General features: G+C 33.4%; 1 protein-coding gene across 1 annotated transcript in view; it reads left to right on the top strand.

The window, feature by feature from the left end:
* Positions 1 to 22,994, top strand: part of LOC118187687 (SEC14-like protein 2) — a 70,165-nt gene that overhangs the window by 41,407 nt on the left and 5,764 nt on the right. The window contains exons 7-13 of the mRNA XM_035357961.2: positions 863 to 957; positions 5,055 to 5,133; positions 7,311 to 7,391; positions 10,426 to 10,512; positions 14,038 to 14,144; positions 20,619 to 20,842; positions 22,645 to 22,787. Coding sequence (XP_035213852.1) covers positions 863 to 957; positions 5,055 to 5,133; positions 7,311 to 7,391; positions 10,426 to 10,512; positions 14,038 to 14,144; positions 20,619 to 20,842; positions 22,645 to 22,787 — 816 coding nt within the window. The remainder of the gene's footprint in view (positions 1 to 862; positions 958 to 5,054; positions 5,134 to 7,310; positions 7,392 to 10,425; positions 10,513 to 14,037; positions 14,145 to 20,618; positions 20,843 to 22,644; positions 22,788 to 22,994) is intronic.

The raw sequence follows: 22,994 nt of genomic DNA, 5'->3' as shown, positions 1-22,994 counted from the left end.
CATATTTCCGGAATAAATAAAAAAGAATTACTAATAACATTTTGTATGAAGTTTACTGCATCGTTACATAAAGAAAAGACCCCGATATTCCTCTGCGAGTCCTTTTATAGCCTCTGGAAAGGCAGAGCTTCCAAGAAATGACGTCAGCCTCGTCAGCCATTCCAGTTAGCTTTATATATCTCCAGAACATTCTATAACTGTACGTGTAGAAAAGGCGGGAAAAACAACGTGACTACGGGGCTGTGTATTTAATTCCACGTACTTTCAAATAAGAGACCGTCGCCATTAAAAATGAAAAGAACAAACAGTTAGAATTTTAAGTGTATTCTTGACTATGGAATTTTATTATTACACACACATATATATATATATATATATATCTTTTAAAATGACTAACTGCGACAAAAAACTTCGTATGTAATTTCTTCCTTACTGTAATACACATAATTGCTAACTCCCTTTGCAGAAGGTTATTACTGGAAAGTGTTAGCAAGCATGTTTTAGAAAAATAAATATATTATACATAAAAAAAAATTTTTTTAAATCATATATAGATATTTCTTGAGGCAATTAAATTCAGGAAAGACTGTTAAATTTCAGTATTTTCATGTACTTAGCTGCTGTTAGGTTATTAAACATCAACCTTGAATTAAGTTTATTATTTTTAATACGTATTCTTAAGTCTCTTTCTTAGTTTCTTTCTCAAGCATAACGTACAATTATAAACTAAAGAACTTCTCTCGCAAGACTGGCAACAGTAATTTGCTACTCTCGGTAAATAACTAATGCCTTGTCAGTATTAATTGACATGATGCGAGAGATAAGAGACATATTTCTAACAACAAAATTTTACTCATTTCAGGTTTTATCATGAGTATGTCAACGGCTGATATAATTTATTATGCTACTTACTTGCTTGAATATGATATCCAGAAGACGAAAGAGCAAACAAAAAAGGTAAATTTTTCTCAGGAAGTATTTTAAATTGTTAATTTTGACTAGAAGACGGGTTTATCTTTGGCACGTCGTTTACCTCTAGATAAACCTTTGATGTTATATATTAAGCACATTATAAATATAACAACTTCGAAGAAAATAAATATCAGAACTAGCCGATCATCTAAGCTGTTGTTAAATTCCGGATACGCGCCTAATAAAAACAAATTATAAATGCATACTTTTTTGGCTGGCGCAAAATTTAATTATTGCTTGATGAATTTAATTTTTCATTTACAAATTATGACATCGGCTAATAACAGTGTGATTTCTTAAACTTTCTGATGTATAATTTCTAGAAGTGATATTATGCTAGATATGATGAGAGCTTTCTGCAAGATGGATTTTGAGAATATAACCTTTAGTTAAATTGCCTCCAATAATACATTTTTGTTATACATTTTCGTTATGTCTTTTTTCTTCGCCGTATCGCACTGTAAAGTCATTATCTTATTTTTTAAAGAAGGTGAGATGAAAAATGAGCAACGCCCTCACCAGAACTCGAACCACAGACCTCTCGAGTACGCGCCGAGCTTGCTGACTACTACACCAGAAAGGCATGCTAAGAAGGCGGGAGAAACACCTTATATACGCCCCCTTTTAAAAGGGCGACAGTGGTTTAGGGTACTCAATCGCCAAATCCTGGAGGCGGAGAACCATCATCCACCACCCTTTTAGTTCGTGCGACACTGTAGAGTCATTAGGTTATTTTTTAAAGCAGGTGGGATGAAAAATGAGCAACGACCTCGCCGGGACTCGAACCGCGGACATCTCGAATACGAGCCGAGCGTGCCGACCACTACGCTATATCAGTTTCTAAGCAATTTACCGTGAAACTGCAACATATTTAGTAGCTACAGGCACGTAGGTGTTTCAGCATTTGTTATATTCAAGTGGTCCTGGCCCTTGGGAATATATTTATAATTAAGCTTGAGAATTACTGCTTTAATTAAAACTTAAATGGATACTGAAAAACTGAAAAATTGTCACATTTCTGTGTCAGCTTTTCAGGGACAAGTTATTTCTTTTCCAATGGCGGGCACAGGTCATCATCATAGACGTTGGCAACTACTAAGGCCAGAAGCGGTGGTCACTTTATAATGGAGGCACTTAATACTTGGGGAACCTTTGCCTCCTACGAAGGGACGGACAGTCATGATCATGCCATCTCCGGGAATCGAACCCGGGTCCTTTGGTATAGCAGTCGGAACCCTAACCACTATACAATGTGACAAAAGTAATCCGAACTATGTAACATGAAAACATAATTAATGAAGACTAGCTTAAACTAACGGGAGCTGTTGATTTGTAAATTATTATACAAAGAAGAGGAAAGAGGAAGAAAGAAAGCAAGGGAAGGAATTCCCCAGTGAATTAAGAAAGTATAATTGGCGAAATACGAAAGAACATAAATTTATAAATTTGGCTTAAGATTAGGCTTTCGAAAATCATATTGTTCCCACGATCCTATGGGGATACTGATTTGTGGGATAAGGATAATACACTGGCAAACTGACGAAAAAAGCATTTTTCTGATGGCTTTCTTACTTGTACACCTTTTCAAAAAAGAAATTATAACTTATATGTATTTATTTAACTTGTTAACGAAGGGTTTTTCTCTGTCTAATTTGTTAACGAAGTGAAGATTTGTTTACGACGTGCTTGCGCCTTTTAAATGCAATCGGGCGTAAAAAAGCAGATATTTAAGATTTTCTAACTGCTGAGTATAACTATGTCCCATTAAAGTATTAATATGTTTGTAAAAATAATGTTCGCAATTATACATAAATTTGTGCATTTATCTTACTTACACTACGAAAGCTGGAGAAATACCTTATATATTCCTCACTTTTAAAGGGTTAAAGGGCGATTGGTGTTTTAGGGAACACAGTCGCCAAATCCTGGGTGTGAAGAATTATCATTGACCACCCTTTTAGTTCGGGTGCCACTGTAGAGACATTAGGTATTTTTTGAAAACAAGAGAGATGAAAAATGAACAACGCCTTCGCCGGGAATCGAACCACGGACATCTGGAATGCGCGACCAGCATGCAGACTACCACACTATGAAGGCATGCTAAGAAGGCGGGAGAAATACCTTACAAACTACTGATTTATGTTAAAAAGAAGTAAATTTAATGCGTCGTTTTCGATAAAAACTTTCTAACTTTGCTACTAAATTACTTGATTTTTACTTCCTTGTACAAAGTAGAAGAAGTATTGTTATCGTGAAATATTTCGGTATCATATTTCAATGAAAATATTCATTTTTATCGCTCTCGAATCCATTTGACTAATGTTTTTGCGTGACATCTATACGTCCGGACAGAATAAAGAACATTTCTCTCAAAATGGATTGTAAAATGGATTTTTTCATGACGTCTGTACGTACGTATGCATGTATCTCGCATAACTCAAAAACGACTAGCCTCTGAATGTTGAAATTTTTTATATGAGACTGCTATAACATGTAATTGTGCATTTCCCTTTTGGTTTCAACCTGCCGACCTAAAAAATATATACATATATATATATATATATATATATATATATATATATATATATGATGCACCAGCTTTTGTCCAGAATAAAAGATTGGTGAAAAATCATAAAATGTAGTCGTAGCTTAAATTATCAGACGATAAGTTTTAAACAACAGGATCTATTTATTATTATTCAGCAGAAATAGCAGTTACAAAATCAGATATCCGGAGTAAATAAAAAGAATTACTAATAACTTTTTGTATGAAGTTAACTGCATCGTGACATTTAAGAAAAAGCCCCCAATATTCCTTTGCGAGTCCTTTTATAGCCTCTGGAAAGGCGGAGCTTCCAGGAAATGACGTCAGCCTCATCAGCCAATCCAGTTCGCTTTAAATATTTCCAGACCATTCTATAACTGTACGTGTAGAAAAAGCGGGAAAAACAACTTGACTACGGGCTGTGAATTTAATTCCACGTACTTTCAAATAAGAGACCGTCGCCATTAAAAATGAAAAGAACATACAGTTAGAATTTTAAGTGTAATCTTGACTATGGAATTTTATTATTACAAATATATATATATATATATGTCATATTTCTGGGAAACATAGAAGAAGAATCAGCTTGCAATCGACGTAGCTGAGAGAGAACGCTTACAGATAAAGATAACAAAACAGAAACTTGAAGAATTTCCAGTCTTTATTTCCACGCATATAAAATCATCTCTATAGATGTTTATCCAATCATAATTGAAATATGATAAGTTTCTATTTACATTGATTCTTCAATTTAAAACGCAGGCACTTTAGACGGGGAAGCAAAACGAGGAGGTATTTGCAAGGCGGGAGCAAGCAGAAAATAAACGCAGTCTGACGAAAAAATGGAACGCATTCTGCATTTATACTAGCAGTTATGTAAAATGCCAGAATGTTCTTGAAAGTACTGGTCTAGGGGAAAGAACCTGAAAATGCGGAAAGTTAATTATAGGTTGCCTGTTCTCTCAGAGCAAAGTCATCGTATTTTTTTTTTTTATATTTAACATATATACGTATTACATATATATATATATATATATATATATATATATATATAACATATATATATATATATATACAGATATGTATAAATATATATATACACATATGTGTGTATACTCTGTTACCTGGGTCGGTGAGCTCGGTCTTTTTATTCTTATATGTTGGTAAATTTTGCAGTTTTTGCTTGAAAAGTGCTTGAGTTATTGTTTTCTCGTGTTCCTGTTAAAGGCTTTATGCCTTTCGTTAATCTACATGCAATAGTTGTAGAATTGTCAACAATTTAAAAGTTGTTTAAGTGGTACTAAGCCTAAGGAATCTGCCATTTGTTTAGATTTGAAACTCTTAATACAATAGTGAATTCAGTTGGTGACTGAACTTCAGTGTCGTTTTGCCGTCAACTCCGAGTTTTGAATTGGCGAAAAAAATTCATTTTATCTCAAAGAATCGGACTGCTTATACACAAAATTTGTCAATAATTTTATAGTATTTCTGCTTAAACTCCCATTAATTTTCCTCGTGTTTTACATTCCCTTTACAGACAGGAAAAGAGATCAATGAAATCACCTATATCTTCGATATGGAGCATTTTTCTCTGCACCAGTGTACCTATACTTGCGGTAAGAGAATTTCCTTATTATTTTTAGATAAGAAGGAAAATGCTTAAATAGAAGCATTTTTGCGTTAATGTGCAAGATCTAGCGCGATTATCAATCATAAAATATTAACTAGATGTACTTAAGTGTTGATTCTAAGTGTTGATACCTAAGTGATGATAACTAAGTGTTGATTCTCGCACAGAGGGTGTAAAAGACCCTTGAAAAGAATATAATTAACAGACGACACGGACTTAACGTGCTTACAAGCACCGGCCACTTGCGGTGAAAACTTAAAAGACAGTGTAACACTAAATTTAAAGGTAACTAACGGGCAAGACCACCAGATGAGCGAGCTGTGACAAAAGCAATATTTATGAGTTCTATGTACACCTGGAAAGAAAGTGCATAAAAGCATTTCAATATAAATAAAGTCAGTTCATTCTTTCAAGTAACAACCAATTCGTAAATAAGTTTTTTGTTGCCAAAAGAGAAAACAAAAAAACTTTGAATACTTCAGCTTACGTATGACGTCGTGATTTAAACTTAATGTAGTATAACAATTTCCCTCAATATCAATGAAAGAATTAATGTGGCAATAACATATTGTGTCAGTTATCCTAACCTGAAACAAAAAATTTGCCAATAGCAGATAGTTATTTAAAATGCTGACATTCACGGAAACTTTTCGACATACAATGACGTCACATGAAATCGCATGCTTTCTTCAACGTCAGAATATGACCTTATATAATATAGTTAATGCTTGGCAATACTATTTTTATTTCATATTTCATAAAACTTACAAATTTTTCATTAACAAACTGTACAATTTGAAAGCGAGCAGTGGCAACACTTTTGGAAGATTTTTATCTCCAGCTCGCGAGATTGTTGCCACTCGAAAAAATGAGTGCGAGAATTAGCGCTTTCAGAGTTTTTAATTAATATCTCGGTTGATTAAAGTCGTACGAAGATGAGAATGGTCAAAATGGCTTCCACGAATTTTTGAAATCCCTCTTTCGAAACTCAGCTCCCCGCCGTTCCGGAGGATATAATGCCACAAACAAACAGACGCGCAGACATTTTAATAGTATAGAAGAGTAGTGCGAGACTACATAATTCAATTTAAGCTAACAGATTGACTCAGAAACCTGCGTCGGTATAATAAATCGGTGGCAAAAATGCGTAGCCGAAATTAAGGTTCAAAGTTGGAAGAAAATACCAACGTGCGTTCACAATAGTGAAATGACGCTCTGCTTAACCTTTTCTCTCCAACAGTTTAAATACTCTCGCTCAACCAACCTTATCCTGGCAAGGAGACGCGAGGGGAGGTTCTAAACTTGAGTAACTATCAGTAAAAATAAATAAAACCCGACAAATATTAATTCTAATTGTAGCCAAGTAAATATATGAATAAAATTGTCACATACTATGCGTTATTTATTACATTTTCTGAAGAATTCCCTTCTATCTAACTTGAAATATTTATCAGCAAAAGGTAATGAACGTTATCAAATAATGGCAACATCAGTGTTAACATTTTGATTACTGTACCTACGAATATAAATACCAAGAGATGTAATCAAACATGATTAGAAATAAATTCCTTAATTACTTCTCCCAAAAAATTAATCAGTCTCATGGTTGAAATACCTCATACATTTTATTTTATTAGGAAGAAGAAATGTAGAAAGTATTTCACTTAATTTTCTCTTTTCCTCTATGCTGAGTTTAAATAGTTTAGAAACATATTTTTATATGAATTCAGAACTTATTAAAAGTTAAAAGTAAATTGTCTAAGACACCGCTCATTCTATTTCTATTAATGAATGACCATGCGTATGTAAAAAAGAAAATGCAATCAGCATGTATAGAAACTGGTTGGTATGATCATTTTATGCTACCGGAGTTTGAAGCGGTGTTTAGTAAGATTTCGAAGTAATGTTTCATGTAACCTTCTCTAGACTTCAAATATCATAATCTTGGAGAGCGAAGGCCTTAATGCTAGTTCTAATTTTCCAAATTACTTTCAATAAGCTAATTATGAGCTTCTGACACTTTTTTATTATTGTACGATTTAAGATTCATGTGTTCAGAAGAATTTAAAATGACTTTATTACGAAATGCGGAGACATAAATTTGTAGATGCAAAAATCATAATAATTTAACGTTCTTAATTTATCTATTTATTTACATTTTAGTTGTGGAAACGGGACTGGATCTGATGAGAATGTTACAAGATTACTATCCAGAAATTTGGAAAAATGTACTAGTCGTTAATGGTACATATATTTTTCTTCAGAATTTTTCCTTTTTATCTTTTATCTAGAATTACCTTATATTATTAGATTATTAGATATAGGTGATTAAATTATTAGATTTGACAAAGGTTTGATTAGATAAGGGTCCACCTGTAGCGTGAAAATCAATTAAGACAAAGAGATTTTTTTCATAGAATTTTAAGTTAGTTGCCAGATGACAACAGCATGTCCCTCAAAACAGTTTGCCTTTACCTTCTCAGTACTGAATTATTTTAAGATTTTTGCCCATGAGACGGATCTAATTTGTCGCTATATGGTTAATGTGTTAAAGTATAACATTTTATTTGGAATATGCTTTTATTGGTGATATAAATTTATTTTTGAAACAGTATTTTAGTTACAACACTGATTAGGTCGGACGAGTCAGACTCGTCCACCATAACTTCGCCCGAGTAATCAATTGACGAGTCTCACTCGTCAAATGGATCCAAAGGGTTAAACCACTTCCAACCGTTTACACCGAAAGAGATTCGTCGATTTGAAATGCATCTTCAGCCGTTAGCAACGGCACACATTCAGTAAAGTTAAATGACGTGTCAAAATGGTTAGGTGTGCATAATTTAATAGGCCGTACGAGAAAGTGATGTGATGTCCAACTTGATTTATTTTTCTATAAATAATCGTGCATTACTCAGACTGATTTATCTCTACATATAATAAAAGAAAGAATCTATCTGTGTGTATGTCTTTCGCTCGTGCTGCGCGTAAGCTAATAGACCCAGGGCTACGAAATTTGGTACATAGGTGCATCTAGACAAGAGCCAGTGCACCTCGAAGCGATTTTTTTCAAAATTCGAATCAGATTTGTTTTTTATTTTATCTTTTTTAATGAAATCGCATCATTTCGAATAATTTCATTTATTTAAAAATGTGGTTTTGGCAACAGTTTTTCACTCAATGCTTTGTATACAGGACTGCTGACTGTTGAAAATATGAGATAAATGCTGCTTATTTTCTTTTGATTTTGGACACACAACACACACATCTCAAGTCTTCTTATTTTGACGCGCATGTGTCTCGCCTGGCACAACAGAAAGAATTTCCTTTGTTTCTCTCTCTCTCTCTCTCTCTTTATTAGCTAATGGCAAAGAGCTAATAAAGAGATTTTGAATTATATCATCCACAAAGCACAATTTTGATTAGTTATTACTTTCTGATGACAGTTTCATTCATTTAGAAATGAGGTTTCCGCAACAGTTTTTCATTCATTTCTTTAGATACTGGACTGCTGACTGTTTTCTCTTTAAAATAATAGATTTATTGCTCATTTCATAGTAATTTTTTATATTATGTTTTAATTATATATAATTTTAATTATATAAAAAGTTTTGCATGATTTTTTAGCAAAGTTTTTAACTTTATATACCATTGAAATTTTAAGATGTTGCAACGAGAAGTTGGTTAATTTATTTATTAGGATAATTAATATTTGTATTAAGAGATACTGCGTACTTCATTGTACTTTTCTTAATATTTAATACTTTTTTATTGATTTGTTTTTGATAAAGTTGTTCTGCGGAGTAAAATTCTGTGCAGGTTTTTAATTTAATGTTTGGTGTACCCTTTAGGCATTTTTACGGTACATTTAAAAGCCAGACGAAGGCTGGCACCGTAGCGGCTAGTAATGTTATATAATTTAATACTTCTCCCTAATAACTGTTAAAATTATTGCTTCATTCATCCCCATTTTGCATTATGCATACTAATAATTTTTCCATACGTATCTTCTTATATACGAAGTACCGTAAAGTTGTTATTCATGAACAAGCAAATTTATTGCCTGCTCCTGCATGATTCCATATCACTTTGCTTTATTTCGTTTGACAACGATTTCAGTGTATAAATAACAGGGTTAATTTTCTGAATAGTTTCTGAAATTTTCTGAAATAGAGCAGCCATTATTCTTCGAGGTTACTCCATCAATACTAAATCTTTTTACAACTTGCATGGCTTAAATATAAAGAATAAATACAATAGATAATTGTCTACTGTTTTTTCAAACGGAAAAGTAATAAATAGCGCCAAGAGTCATTTTTGGTGTTCTTCGGTATTGATAGGGAATAATGCTGAAAACACAAGTCTCATTTGTATTCACTAAATGAAATCTGAGCTTTTATTCACTAAGAAAATCCTACATGATTATTACTACACTTTATTTACAGAGGTTTCATGCTAGTACAGTTTTATAAATTGTGTTAAGATTAATTACTGCAAGAAGAAAAAATATCTGTTCAGGATAACTGTAGAGTTCCTCACTTTGTAATGCTGAGTTACTGTTGAACGCAAAGACTCTTAAGAACTGATAAGCGAATAATCGCTTGAGTTCGTGTGACAGGAAACAAAAAGATGGAAGGGTAAATAACCCTTTATTATTCAATTAAGATTAAATAGAACTCCGTCTTGGAGTGTACAATAAAAGCCGACACTTGGGCTTGAACTTAAGAGATTAAAAATTAAATTAAACTAAACTAAAGAGATATAGCCTAAGCTACAAGATTCTAATCGAGTTGGCCCCTTAACTTTAATTGACTGCGAAGCTATCAAGGGCCTAAAGTACGGCCGAGCGTAATAATAATTTACGAGAGAGTAGCCTAAAAAAAATGGACGCGTTCAGACAGAATATCTGGTATCTCTCTCACTAAGACAGAAGAACTTCGCGGTTAAATACCGCTCTTCCTCATTAGACGTGATTCTAAAACTACGTTCTGGCCGGAAGTAGTAAGATGAAGTTAAGAATCGACAAGATAGGAACTTAAAATTATTTAACTGTTAATGAAATTAACATAATTCTTACACAACAAATAAGTCTACACTGTTGATTGGTTATAATTTTTAATAAAAATCATTAGTTTCTCACATGTACATAATTCTCACAATGTTTTCTCTGAAATTTATGCTCAGAGTTTCAAAAATTTTATTCTGTGTATGTTTTTTTTTTTTTTTTTTTTTTTTTTTTTTTTTCCAATTTTATATTTACACACTTAAACCTTTTCAGCGCCGTTTTATTTCTATCAAGCATTTAACATCTTGAGGCCTATCTTAAGGTACAATCTTCTGCAGAACATTCGAGTAGTATCAAAAGGTAAAAATTTCAATATTTTTTCGCTTTGATATTCTTATAAAAATCAAGTAAGGGAGAAAAAAAGGAAAAATTTTTTAAGATTATAGTATTGAAAATCGAGATATTTGGGAATGAAATTGATTGCTGTTTAATTGTAGATAATACAATAGTCTGAATAGAAGTAGAATTCAATAGTTTAGATAAAATTTGAAGAACTTTCATTGCTTCATAAATTTCGTATTCATTCTGTATCCTGCTTGTGTTTCATTCGTTACGTAGGGATTATTTACATGCAACGATTTCTTAATAACTTAATTGATTGAACAGCTATTAGATACTAAGACTAGCGTGCTGCGGCCAAATATCATTTTATAAGTTCTGTGTACTCCTGAAAAGAAAATGCATAAAAACATTTCAGTATGAATCAAATCAGTTCATTCTTTCCAAGCAACAACGAATTAGTAAATAATTTTTAGTTGCCAAACCAGGAATCAAAAACTTTTGACACTTTAAGTCAATACGTATGACGTCATGAATTAAATTTAACGTAATGTAGCAACTTTTTCTTAATATCAATAAACGAATTAACGTTTCAATAACATATCGTGTCAGTTATCTGAAACAAAACAGTTGCCAATAGCATCCATTTATTTAAAATGCTGACATTAACGGCAGATTTTCGACATACAATGACGTCACATGCAATCGCGTGTTTTTTTCAGCGTCAGAATATGACCTTTTGTAATAATGATATATTTAATGCGTGCCTATCCTTTTTTTATTCCATATTTTGTAAAAGTTACATATTTTTTGTTAACAAACTCGACGATTTTAAAGCGTGCAGTGGCAAAACGTTTCGAAATAAAGCATTTTTATCACCAAAGCACCTAGATTGTTGCCACTCAAAAAATTGAGTGAGGAAATTAGCTTTCTCAGAGTTTTGAATTAATATCTCGGGTGGTTAACGTCATACGATTATGGGAATGGTCTAAATGTCTTCTCACGAATTTTTGGAAGATTCAGGCTTTAACAGTATAACTTATTCGACCAAAATTTGATTAAATTCTCACACATTAACAAACAAAAGTTAGTATTTGTTTTGAAATTAACGAGGAAGAATGATTAACAATAGTTTTTTTTTTAAATTATTTCAAAAAAAATCAAACTAAATGTAAAGAAAGAAATATTTTCATTGAAAATGCAAAATGAAGTGATGTTGAAGAAAACAGAAAAGCAATATTTGCATTATGTCTATTCCTAATAATCGGAGGCAATGAGAATAATCTTTGAAGCGCCTTCCAGAATCTCGTATATGTGCCAAATAAAATTGTAAATTATTGTAAAGCAATTAAAATTGTAAAGTATTTTTATACGGAAATTCGTTGATAAAGTCTGATATTTGAAACTTACTCAGAAATCTGCGGGATAAAGTGATTGAAATGACTTTTTAAACACATGATTATTTTTATTTTTTTTAAATATGAAATAAATGTGCAGATCATCATGTACCGAAAGTTCTTCGTGTACAGAAATTTTCCAAACAGAAAGATTTGAGGAAAGTGTGGAAATAAAATATGGATTGGTTTCATTGAGCACTTGGTGAATGGTGCTGCCATCTAGTGAGTATTCTGGAAGTGGTTTTCAATAAACTATGTGTCTCACAGATCAGATTAGTGACATATTAACTCATGGCCTGATTACGTCTCGAGCCACAAGTTCCAGAACTAAGACTTCAAATTTTACGGAGCCCATAACCAATCTTTCATTTGTCTTCAGCAATATTAAAATGCTTTATTCAATAGCGTAAAATGTAAACCATTTAAAAAGTCATTTTATCTAAAATTTTCAATTTTACAACAGGATTTACAGATTACAACAGGATTACAGGATAAGCAGATTGAATTTTAATACAAAGCCGCTTTTATTAGTGCACATGTGACATAGTCGGATATGTAACATATTGCACAGTGTGTAGAGATATTAGGTTATTTCGAAGCAGGAGAGATAAAATGAGGAATGCCCTCCCCCGGACTCGAACCACGGACCTCTCGAATACGCGCGGAGTGGGCTGGTCATTACCACGAAGGCATGTTACGATAAAAGTACCTTATAAGTGGCCTCTCGAATACGCGCGGAGTGGGCTGGTCATTACCACGAAGGCATGTTACGATAAAAGTACCTTATAAGTGGCATATGCACATCAGAGTATTCCTAATAGTATCAATACAGATCAAAGTAGCTTGCTTTCCAGCTCAGTTTGGATATACTATTTTTAGGTCAATGGTGCTGCCATCTAGTGAGTATTATGGAAGTGGCTTTCAATAAACCATATGCATCATAGATCAAATGAGTCACATGTAAACTCAGGGCCTGATTACACTCTCGGAACTATGAGTGTCATAAACGAAGCAGACTTCTAACACACTTTTCCAATTGTAAAATTTTTATTTTTATTTCCTTTGTATGTTATCATCTGCATAAAAATCAAATGGCTGTGATCAAATTTTATAGTAATATGTATTACAAAAATAAATTGTTGTAATATACTTATGTACGAACAGATAATGCACATTTTTTTAATATAATGGTATTTTTCTGATATATTTACATTCAGGAAAGAAAGGCAGAAAAAAAAGAATGTTTTAAAAATTAAAATTCGCTTTAATCTGATTTTTAATTTTATTAAAAATTAAAGATTTGGTTTTGTGAGTTTACAAAAGTAAATATTAATTTAATTAAAAAATAAATAACACTTGCACTTTTTTTAACATTTTTATTCTTACGCTTGTAAATAATAAATTCTTTTCTGAAATATTAGACTCAAACTGCAAATGTTTTTAATTTCTTTTCATTTTTTCTTTGCCATTTAGCTTTGTATTTCATATCCGCCAGTATAATAAAAAGCCTAAATTTTACAACATTTCTAGCAAAAATTTGAATTGTATCTAAATAAAGCTTTCTGACGTCGTGTAAACAATACTACAAACAGCATTACGTAAATGAAAATTACAAACTACTGCAAATATGCTCGTCAGAAACTTGAAATCTAATTAATCTAATTTTTATCTTTTTTATTTTTATGTACTTTATTCTAATTTTTTTTTCAGATATCTGCGGTATATATTTTTCAGCTTAGTTGATGTCACACATTCAGAATTAAATTGTAAATCTCAGCATATGTGTAACAATAACAACTGTCCTAATAATACACTCCTAATACGCTTACGCATTCTTGTTTTCCTTTTTAATAGACCACTAACGTACAAAATTCAAGACTGGTTGAAAGTTTCAGCTACAGAAATTATAGAAAAAGTTTAAGGGCTTATAACTCTTCGGAAAAATAAATAAAAACTTAGATACCTATTAAAACTTTGCTGAAGAATGACAGTGATTTTATTCATTTTTCTTCTGATTAAGTTTCTGCTCACTAACTTTCTCTAATATATTTGCACTAGTAGATCGAAATTATTTACAAACTTTAATGTGTATACAAATACGATAATTTACAAATATACAATTACGGTGGTAACTTTTTTTTTTTTCTAGAGAATACTCCAGAGCTATTACTGAAGTACGTAGACCCTGAAGTATTGCCAGCTTTCCTCGGAGGCCAAAGGGTTGATTCGAAAGGAGATCCCATGTGTTCTGAGTTCGTAAGTTTCGAACATTCAACTTTACTCTGTCTAAAGAAATTCTGGTATACTTTACAGTGATAAAAGTTAACTTTACAGTTAAGGGTTACTCATCTTATTAGCTAAATGTTCCGTTCAAAATATATATTACCCAGTGCGTTTAATGAATTATCTTTCCAGGCTAAACAATAATTGAACTAAATTTGTACAAGAACTTAAATAAACCTAAAAGCTATAGCCGAATGAATATGTCTATATCAGGAATTAAGGGTATTCTACACCACTGGAAATTAACGCAGTCTTCTCTTACATTATAAATTAAACTTTCTTTGCAATCTCAGAGGCTATTAGCACAAGTTTCGCGTTGTTTTGCTTTGCTATAAAAATCAATCATCTACTTAGAATTTTTTTAACTGGAACTATGCTATTTTTGAAAGCATAAATTATCGTCTGCTACATGACAGCTTTGTTTTCATGCAAAATAGAGCTTTTAAAGCAGCAATAAATGGAAGGTTATGTTTGTGCACTTTTCGAAGAAAATTATTTGTATCCATTTATTAAAAAGCGCTGTAAAAGCCGCGATTTTTAGATATCTAAAGTTACGATAAGTAACATTATCAACAAGAAATGAACAAAACGTCAAAGTTTAGCTTCAAGTGGAAAAGTTTCGAATGCTGCAGAGGTAAGATCTTTAGTGCTAAAAGAAAATCCGCCAAAGAACAATTGCAAAATCACTAAACTGTAAACAAAGTGATTTGAATCTTAAAAAGACTAAAAAACATATACTGTTCGTTGTTCTTTCTCAAGGAAATATCTCCGAACTCAGAACGAGATGCAAAATTCTTTATCAGAAGTATTTATCATGAAAACAATTGTAAACATATTATCACAATAGGTATAGATGGTTGTATTTAAATGACTTCAATAAAAAGAGACCCATGTATTATCATCAAAGGGAAGAGAAAATCTTAGAACACAGTTCAAAGAATCTAAAGTTTTTCAAATGGAGTTATGATTTTTCGTGATTTTTCATATAACGGCAAATTAAAAATAAAGCAAATAGAGCAAAATGTTAAGATCATCTTCGCATATTATCAGGAACATATTTTATACTTAATTTTCGAATATGAAATACCTCTACCCACAGCGCCATCAATGAGTAGAACTGCATCAAGACAAAGCAAGCAGACACACTTCAAAATCCACTGTTGATTTCCAGAAAATAATTAAACAAGAAACGGATATCAAAGTCATAGATTACACTTATAACGCTACTAAATCTCCTGAAGTAACACCCATGGATTTTTGCACTTTGGGACTTTTAAAAAGCGGATTGCCCAAACAAAACATGGACCTACAACCCTCTTTGAAATTTGGAAAGCAAAAAAGGAAGATGGGATAAAATACCTATTCCGATACTACAAAAGACTTTATTATGTTACAAATTACGGTGTAGAAAGATGGTGAAGAATAAGGGTTATGAAACAGAACATTTAAAACACAAAAATTTTAGATAAAATATTTCTGTAAATACAATGAAAATCGTCTAAAGAATGTACAAAACTCCTCTGTCTGTAATTTAATAAATAACATCCGATACTTATTTCTTCCTCGAATTTAATGTAAACTCAGTTTATAATCCTTTTCAGAATAAGATTCAGAAGGGAAAGAGAGATTCAGAGGGAGAGTGTTCTCTTTCAGCATCTGCGCCAATCACAACAAGTCAGCAAAGTCATTAAATAAAATAAACATGTTGTAGATTTTTTTTCTGAGTTTTTATTGCATATTCGTATGCATGTTCGTAAGCTTTCAGAAGGTGGTTTGTCAGTCTGATATTCTCTGCTTGTTTTGATGTAATTTACTTACGCTGTCGTCCTAACTTCACTGCTAAAGACCCATCGTTTTCATATCATGAAATCTTTTTTATTTATTTATTTATTTTTCTTACTATTATTTTCTTCCCCTTTTTTCCCCATTCCCCAATGGATAGACGTCTCAGTGCTCAGCATTCAAAAAAATACTTCACTGAAATCTGATTAACAAGTTACAGTCATATAGCCAGTAATTCTTCATCTTATCCATACCAAACTTCTTCATTTCTTAAAAGAATCATCGAAAAGAGTGAGATTATGCACGTGCTGTTTTCTTCCATCGACATTTTCCACAGCAACAAATTATATTTTAATAATTATTTATTATTATTTTTAAATTTTTCTTAAAATTATGATTTCATGTTCCCAAAAGCATTTGCACTAAATGTGATTTACTCATAATACACCGTGTTTCAAAAAGAATATACGTATTACAAAGTGTTATTTTGTCCAAACTATCGATCACTGCGCCTTGGCTCGACTATTGGCGAAACGGATACATAGTCTAGTTTATATTAATAGCCGCTAGATGTCAGTTGTCTTCTGTTTTGCGTGGTAACCGTCGCATGTTCAAAATGGCTACTCCACAGCAGAAATCATTTTGCGTTCTCGACTTTGCGAAGTGCAATTCCGTGATTACAGTACAAAGACGTTTCAAGTTGAGGTACCAAAGTGGTCATCCGAATGGGTGGAACATTCGCAGATAGTATCGACAGTTTGTAAATACAGGATGTGTATGTAAAGGAAAGAGTCGTGGCCGCCCTCGTGTTCCCGACGAAAATGTTGCACGAATTCAGACTGCTTTCCAATGTAGTCCTTCAAAATCCATTCGTCGTGCCAGTCGGGAGTTACAACTGCCTACAACGACAATTTGGCGTGTTTTGAGACGTCAGTTGGTTATGTACAAGTTACATTTGTTACAGGCTCTGCGTCCTGATGACAAACGCAAACGTGTGCCATTTTGTAACGAGATTATTGATACTATTGACAATGATAAATCTTTCGCACAACGCATCGTGTTCAGTGATGAAGCGACTTTTCATGTTAGTGGTCATTTAAACAAACACAATGTTCGAATTTGGGGCCTACAGAACCCGTATGCAGCCATTGAACATGTACGAGATTCGCCCAAAACCAATGTGTTTTGTGCGATATCCCGATCATCTCTTTACGACCCATTCTTCTTTGATGGAAACATGGTTAATGGTCAGCAGTATCTCGCTGTGTTACAAAACTGGTTTTTCCGAGGCTGCACGAAGACAACTTCATTTTTCAACAAGACGAGGCACCCCATCACTGGTGTCGCCAAGTGCGTGATTATCTGAATGAAACTCTAACCGAACCGTTGGATTGGTCGTCAAGGAGCTGGCGACTTAGCATGTCTCAGATGGCCTCTACGGTCACCGAATTTGACACCCTGTGACTTCTTCCTGTGGGATTTCATTAAAGACAACGTTTATCTACCTCCACTCCCAGAGAACCTGGAAGATGTGAAGACCCGGATCCGTACTGTCATAACATCAGTGACATGCTTGCCCGAGTATAGGATGAATTTGAGTATCGATGTGATATTGTTCGTGTTGCTGATGGAGGACATACTGAACATCTGTAACATTTGTAATCTGAACTTGAAAGGTTCATACATATGTGTGTAAAGTTTCACATTCGCATGTCATACAGTTTAATAAATATATGCATTTGAAATACATATATTCTTTTTAAAGCACACTGTTTATTAGTACAGGGTTCTGAACAATCTAATTTTAAAACATCTTATGTACAGGTTAGTAGTTTTAATCAGTTATCCGATTCGGACATACTTGGAGCCCGTTCTGACTGACGTATTTCACTGAAACGTCGTACGTATGTTATGCGAACCGCGAGAATAAGAAAACGGCAGTGAAAATAATAGGTAAAATTTCGACCACCAAGTGAAAAGATGGCGCATTAAGAACAAGAAAATCAAATTGGAAATATAAAATTTTATTTAATCACAACATATCATCACATTTCGGTCTCTATGGAAACGACAAGTGAACATATTGGCATAAAAAGGAACTAATATTCTCCAAAAGTTTTATAGAGAGACTCTGCGCTCCACTCTTGCTAAATTAGAAATGAAGAGAATATTCAAGCGATAGTTTCATCGTATGACTTCCTACGCTGCTGGTGTTGAGACCCGGAGTTCTTTGTGGTAGTCACAGCGCTGGACTCACTCCGTGTAGCCGCAGTGGCCGACTTTAGACTTTTGATCGGACAGAATTGGCTTAGTGCCTCTTTGTTTCTTTTTAAACTGACTATTCACCTGAATATCTTCTATTCGACTCTGGACAAGTCTTGCCTATTGCTCATGTAGACGTGTGCTCTTCACTAAATGATTTGGATTGTATTGTTAAAAGGTATTTGAAAGCTAATCGCCTAATGTCCTGATTATCAGTACATGCCTTCGTGGTATATTAGAAGCACACCCGACGCGCATTCGACATGCGATATGCGACGGAGGACGTGGTCGCCACCCCTCTACCAAAACGGTTAATCGGTATAGCTCCACGTCCACCTTTATCTAGATAGCCACTCAGAGGCCTTGCGGACGCCTCGCAAACCCAGCGCCCGATGCATCCTCGAGGGCAGTCCAGCAGACCAGAGCGCCCCCCGGAAAATCATCCCCACACAACTGCCCAGGCCTCAATATTTATTGATTCAGTGATCCAGTAATGCGTGCATGTAAGGCCTGTGCATAGATACTTACGGCTTGCTTACGAAATCCTTGCTAATAATCTTTCTGTCATACTTGCAGATGCTAATAAAAATATACGCGGATTCAGATATATGTAGAAATGAATATACAAATATGTTATATGCAGTATTACGCATATATACGCTGATACAGATATAAGTAGATACAATGATCTGCAGATGATGGTACCGCTACGCTGAAGCATATGATAAAGAACAAAAGGTGCATGAGATATGTAGGGTGACATAAATAAGAACCTATATAAGGTGGCATACATAAAATGACACACACGTACTTAGAAACATAACGTGTAGAGTAAGTTACACATTACGTGATGATACGAGATAGACGATACAAGATGCAGAAGACTATGTAGATGGTCAGGATACATGATACAAGGAGCAGAATAAGTTACATGATACAGGATGTTACGAGATAATACATGCAGATGTCTGGATACATGATGATAGGTACAGAATAAGCTATATGCTGTAGGATTATGCTAAATATATGATACGAGGTACAGAAGATAGCAGTATTCGCAGTTGATACATAAGAACATACGATGGCTACAGATAGACTGTGCAGAAGATACGTATATATTCAAATGCCTAAATACATGTTACGTAGGAACATGGGGTGCATGAGATGTATAAGGTGACATTCATAAGAACATATCTAAGGAGACACACATTGGCTGACGTACACATACTTAAGAGTATAAGATATATAGGTGCAGAATAAGTTACATGTTACAGGATGTTACGAGATATATTATACAAGATGCTGTGGATACAGATATATGCAGATGCCAAGATATATGATACGAGGTGCCAGGATACATGGTAGAAGGTGCGAAATAAGATGCATGATACAGGATTATGCGGAATTCGCATTCGAGAAGTAAAGGGTTCCAGTCCCGGCGAGAGCACTGCAAATTTTTCATCTGTCCTACTTCAAAAGAGGACTAATGGTCCCCTAGTCCCCAGTCGCCCTTTAAAAGGGTGAGTGTATAAGGTATTTATTCCCTCCTTTCCGCGTGTCTTCATGGTGTACTTGGAAGTATACTCGACGCGTAGTCAAAAGGACCTGGGTTCGAATACCTACGACGGCATTGCACATTTTTCATGTCCCCTGCATAAAAAAAAATAACGACTCTACGCTACAATATCATTTGTTTGAGGTGGACCATAACTGAGCTCTGTGTCATACAACTCAAGGGCTGCGATTCGACACGTATGGCCACTTACTAGAGATGCAATTTGTTATACAATGAGTTTGTAACTCACAGACATACTATTTTACAAGTCCATAGTTGCCAGCGGACTCGTGCTTTACACATCTTATTCTATTGCCGCCGCCAGTTTCAAAATTCCGCACTTTGCACCTCTTGTTTTTTTTTTCACGTATTTAATCAGTGAAAGCGTCGTTACAATTGTCATCGACAGGCCGGACAACTCTTTTGTAAGAGCGATTATCGAATTTGTCAGACTTGTCTTGTTTTAAGGAGAATTTCAGTGTTATTTCTTAGGTCTCCTTAAGTTATTTCAAGTATTTTCCTTTATCTATAGAAATGTTACCACTTATTACACTCAAATATTCATATTTTTTTCTGATTTTAGCTTGATTGTTTAGGAGGTCTTTGCGAACTCTTATAACTTTTATAACGTATAAATATGAGTCAGTTTATCTTAGATATTCTTCAGGAAGGCATTTTTATGTACGCAGACAGTTGTCGCATAGTTAGATAATTCTCGCATATCTTACTGCAACTGATTAATACAAGAAAGCTACGTCCGCATCTCATGAATTATGCTAAAAATATACCTATTCTAGCAAGAAGAAATAAACTAACTGGAGTGAAAATAAAATATGTTTCTTTTTTAGATCAAATTTGGAGGCATCGTTCCTGTAGAATATTATATATACAACAAACCTTATCTTCAGAAGAGAAACCCTAATTCCGAAACCATATTGATTCCACCTAGATCCTTCTACAACTACCCAATTATTGTCCGAGAAGCAAATTCTATCTTACGGATAGAGTTCGATACAAAAGGAGGCTCTGTTCCTATAACGTTAATCTTCAGACCATTCGGTAAAGATCCAGAGTAAGTAATAAGTTCTTTGTAAACGCATTAGTTTCCTTTTGTTACAATTAAAGTTAGCAGCATAAGTTTATGCTAGCCGCAATGGCTTCGCGAGTACTTAATCATAGACCAGCAGAGGTTTAGTTAGCTGCTTTAGTTTTGATTTTGTTCAGCTTTATCTGAACGTTGTGTTTTAATTTTCCGCAAGATAACAGTTTATTTTCCGTTACAAGTCTGGTATGTGAAACCGTCAATCCGATCGGCGTGTTACTATACAACTTTATTTTAAACTTTTTTTTAGTTGTAACTTTTCACTTTGTTATAAGACAGACAGGAAGAAAGGTCGTCCGACAGTCTCTTAGGGTTATTCATAGATGAATGAGCACTTTAAAGTATTTTTAGCATACCCGTATAAAATGATTGAATCTCGAAACTGCAAGAGAGAATCTATCATTTTACTTCAATGAAAAGGACTTTACTGACTGATACTATGGGTACTGATCGTAAAAGATTTAGGAGATCTATAAAACATACAAAACATGCAATTTTATCAACTATTCTATTGCTAATTTCACGGGATATTTAAAATAACTTTTTAAAGATTTTAATTCCAATTTTCATCAATTATCAAATTTTAAACCATTCATACATAATTCCTTTTCCTTTTACAGAAGAAAATACCTTTATTGGAACTGCAGCTCCAATAAAGAGAAAATCCGTAATTATAAATAATAAAAAGGGATATGACTTTAAAATAGAAACAGAAAAAGGACATCTTTTGGAACTTATTGTATGACTATATATGTCCATGAAGACAATGTGTCTTAAGAATGCACGCTTATTTATATTTTGATATCTTACTAAGCTCTTTATGATGTTTTTATCTCTCTTTATGATGTTTAATCTCTTTATGATATTACAACTATCTTTCATACCCTATTAAAATCATCATTTATAATCTTGATGAACTGAAAATTGTAGCTACATACAATCGAAAACATCTACATACAGTAATCAAAATACATGTATTTGCATTTATATTGATATTTAAAAAAGTAAATAAACAAATAAATGCATCTTAATAAACTCCGACATAAATTTATATCTAATCAAGAAAATAAATTATAGCTTAAGATAAAATAACACGCCGAACAAATATTAATTTAGAATTCAAACAACAAAAATCAGCTATATATTTGCAAATCATTATCACTATGCTTTAATACTTATTATAAATTTATTGCCCAGTTAATGTGAAGTATCAATTAGGAGTTTTTTTTTTTTTTTTTTTTTCATTCGATTAGGAGTAGGGCCTCGTTTACCCCATTCAACTGACCTTAACGTATCTTTTGCTAGATGACCCCTTTTTTGTATTCCGATCACTCCTTCACTAACTAAGAAATAACTAAGAAAGGTTGGATACTATACTACTTCAATAACTAAGAAAGGTTGGAGTTAAATTTAGTTTTAAGGGTTATTTTATAAATCATTTTAATACCGTTATTCTTTCACAGATGGAGCCATAACTCGCCTGTTGGTCTAGTAAGATTTTAAGGACTTTATGTTAGATTTACGATGAATGTTTCCAAAATTCCAGAAATTTTTTCTTTCTTCAATTTTTGCTAATATTACAATGCAGGTTCTTAATATAACCCCGTTTAAATTTTAATCGCTCGATGAGTCAGTTATTAAGGTTATTAAGAATTCAGCGACGAAAATCTTTCTAAATGTTTCATGCAAGGATTTCCAAACACCATCTTCAGATATCTGAGAATGCATTTTTTTTTTTTTTTTTTTTTTTTTTTTTTTTTTTTTGTTTTTAGGGACTTGGATATACCATTGAGAGATGAGTATCTAGACACTAATAATGAGAAGCACAACGTTTTTCTGATCAGCCCAACTATCAGGCCACAAACCCACCTTGTTCCTATCAATTACCACAATTATGCTCCTTGGCCGGGAATTTGTAAGTATACAAATAAGCTACTTTTAGATAAATGAGAGGCGTAGTGACCTTACAATTCTCGTACGTATCTCATGAAAACGCTGAGAATTTTAAAAGCTTCACTTTTAATAGGGGGACCGGAAAGTAATGTCGTTTCTGCGCATGTCGACAACATCACGCTAAGGGCAGAAGTGGAAGCAAATCCATGTCAAACACTCTTAACCAACC

This window comes from Stegodyphus dumicola, chromosome 4 (assembly GCF_044657685.1).
Source record: "Stegodyphus dumicola isolate Sdum_Otavi_A_Nest chromosome 4, ASM4465768v1".
Lineage (NCBI taxonomy): Eukaryota > Metazoa > Arthropoda > Arachnida > Araneae > Eresidae > Stegodyphus > Stegodyphus dumicola.
The sequence above is the reverse complement of the archived record's forward strand: the minus strand, read 5'-3'. Positions and strand labels throughout refer to the sequence as shown.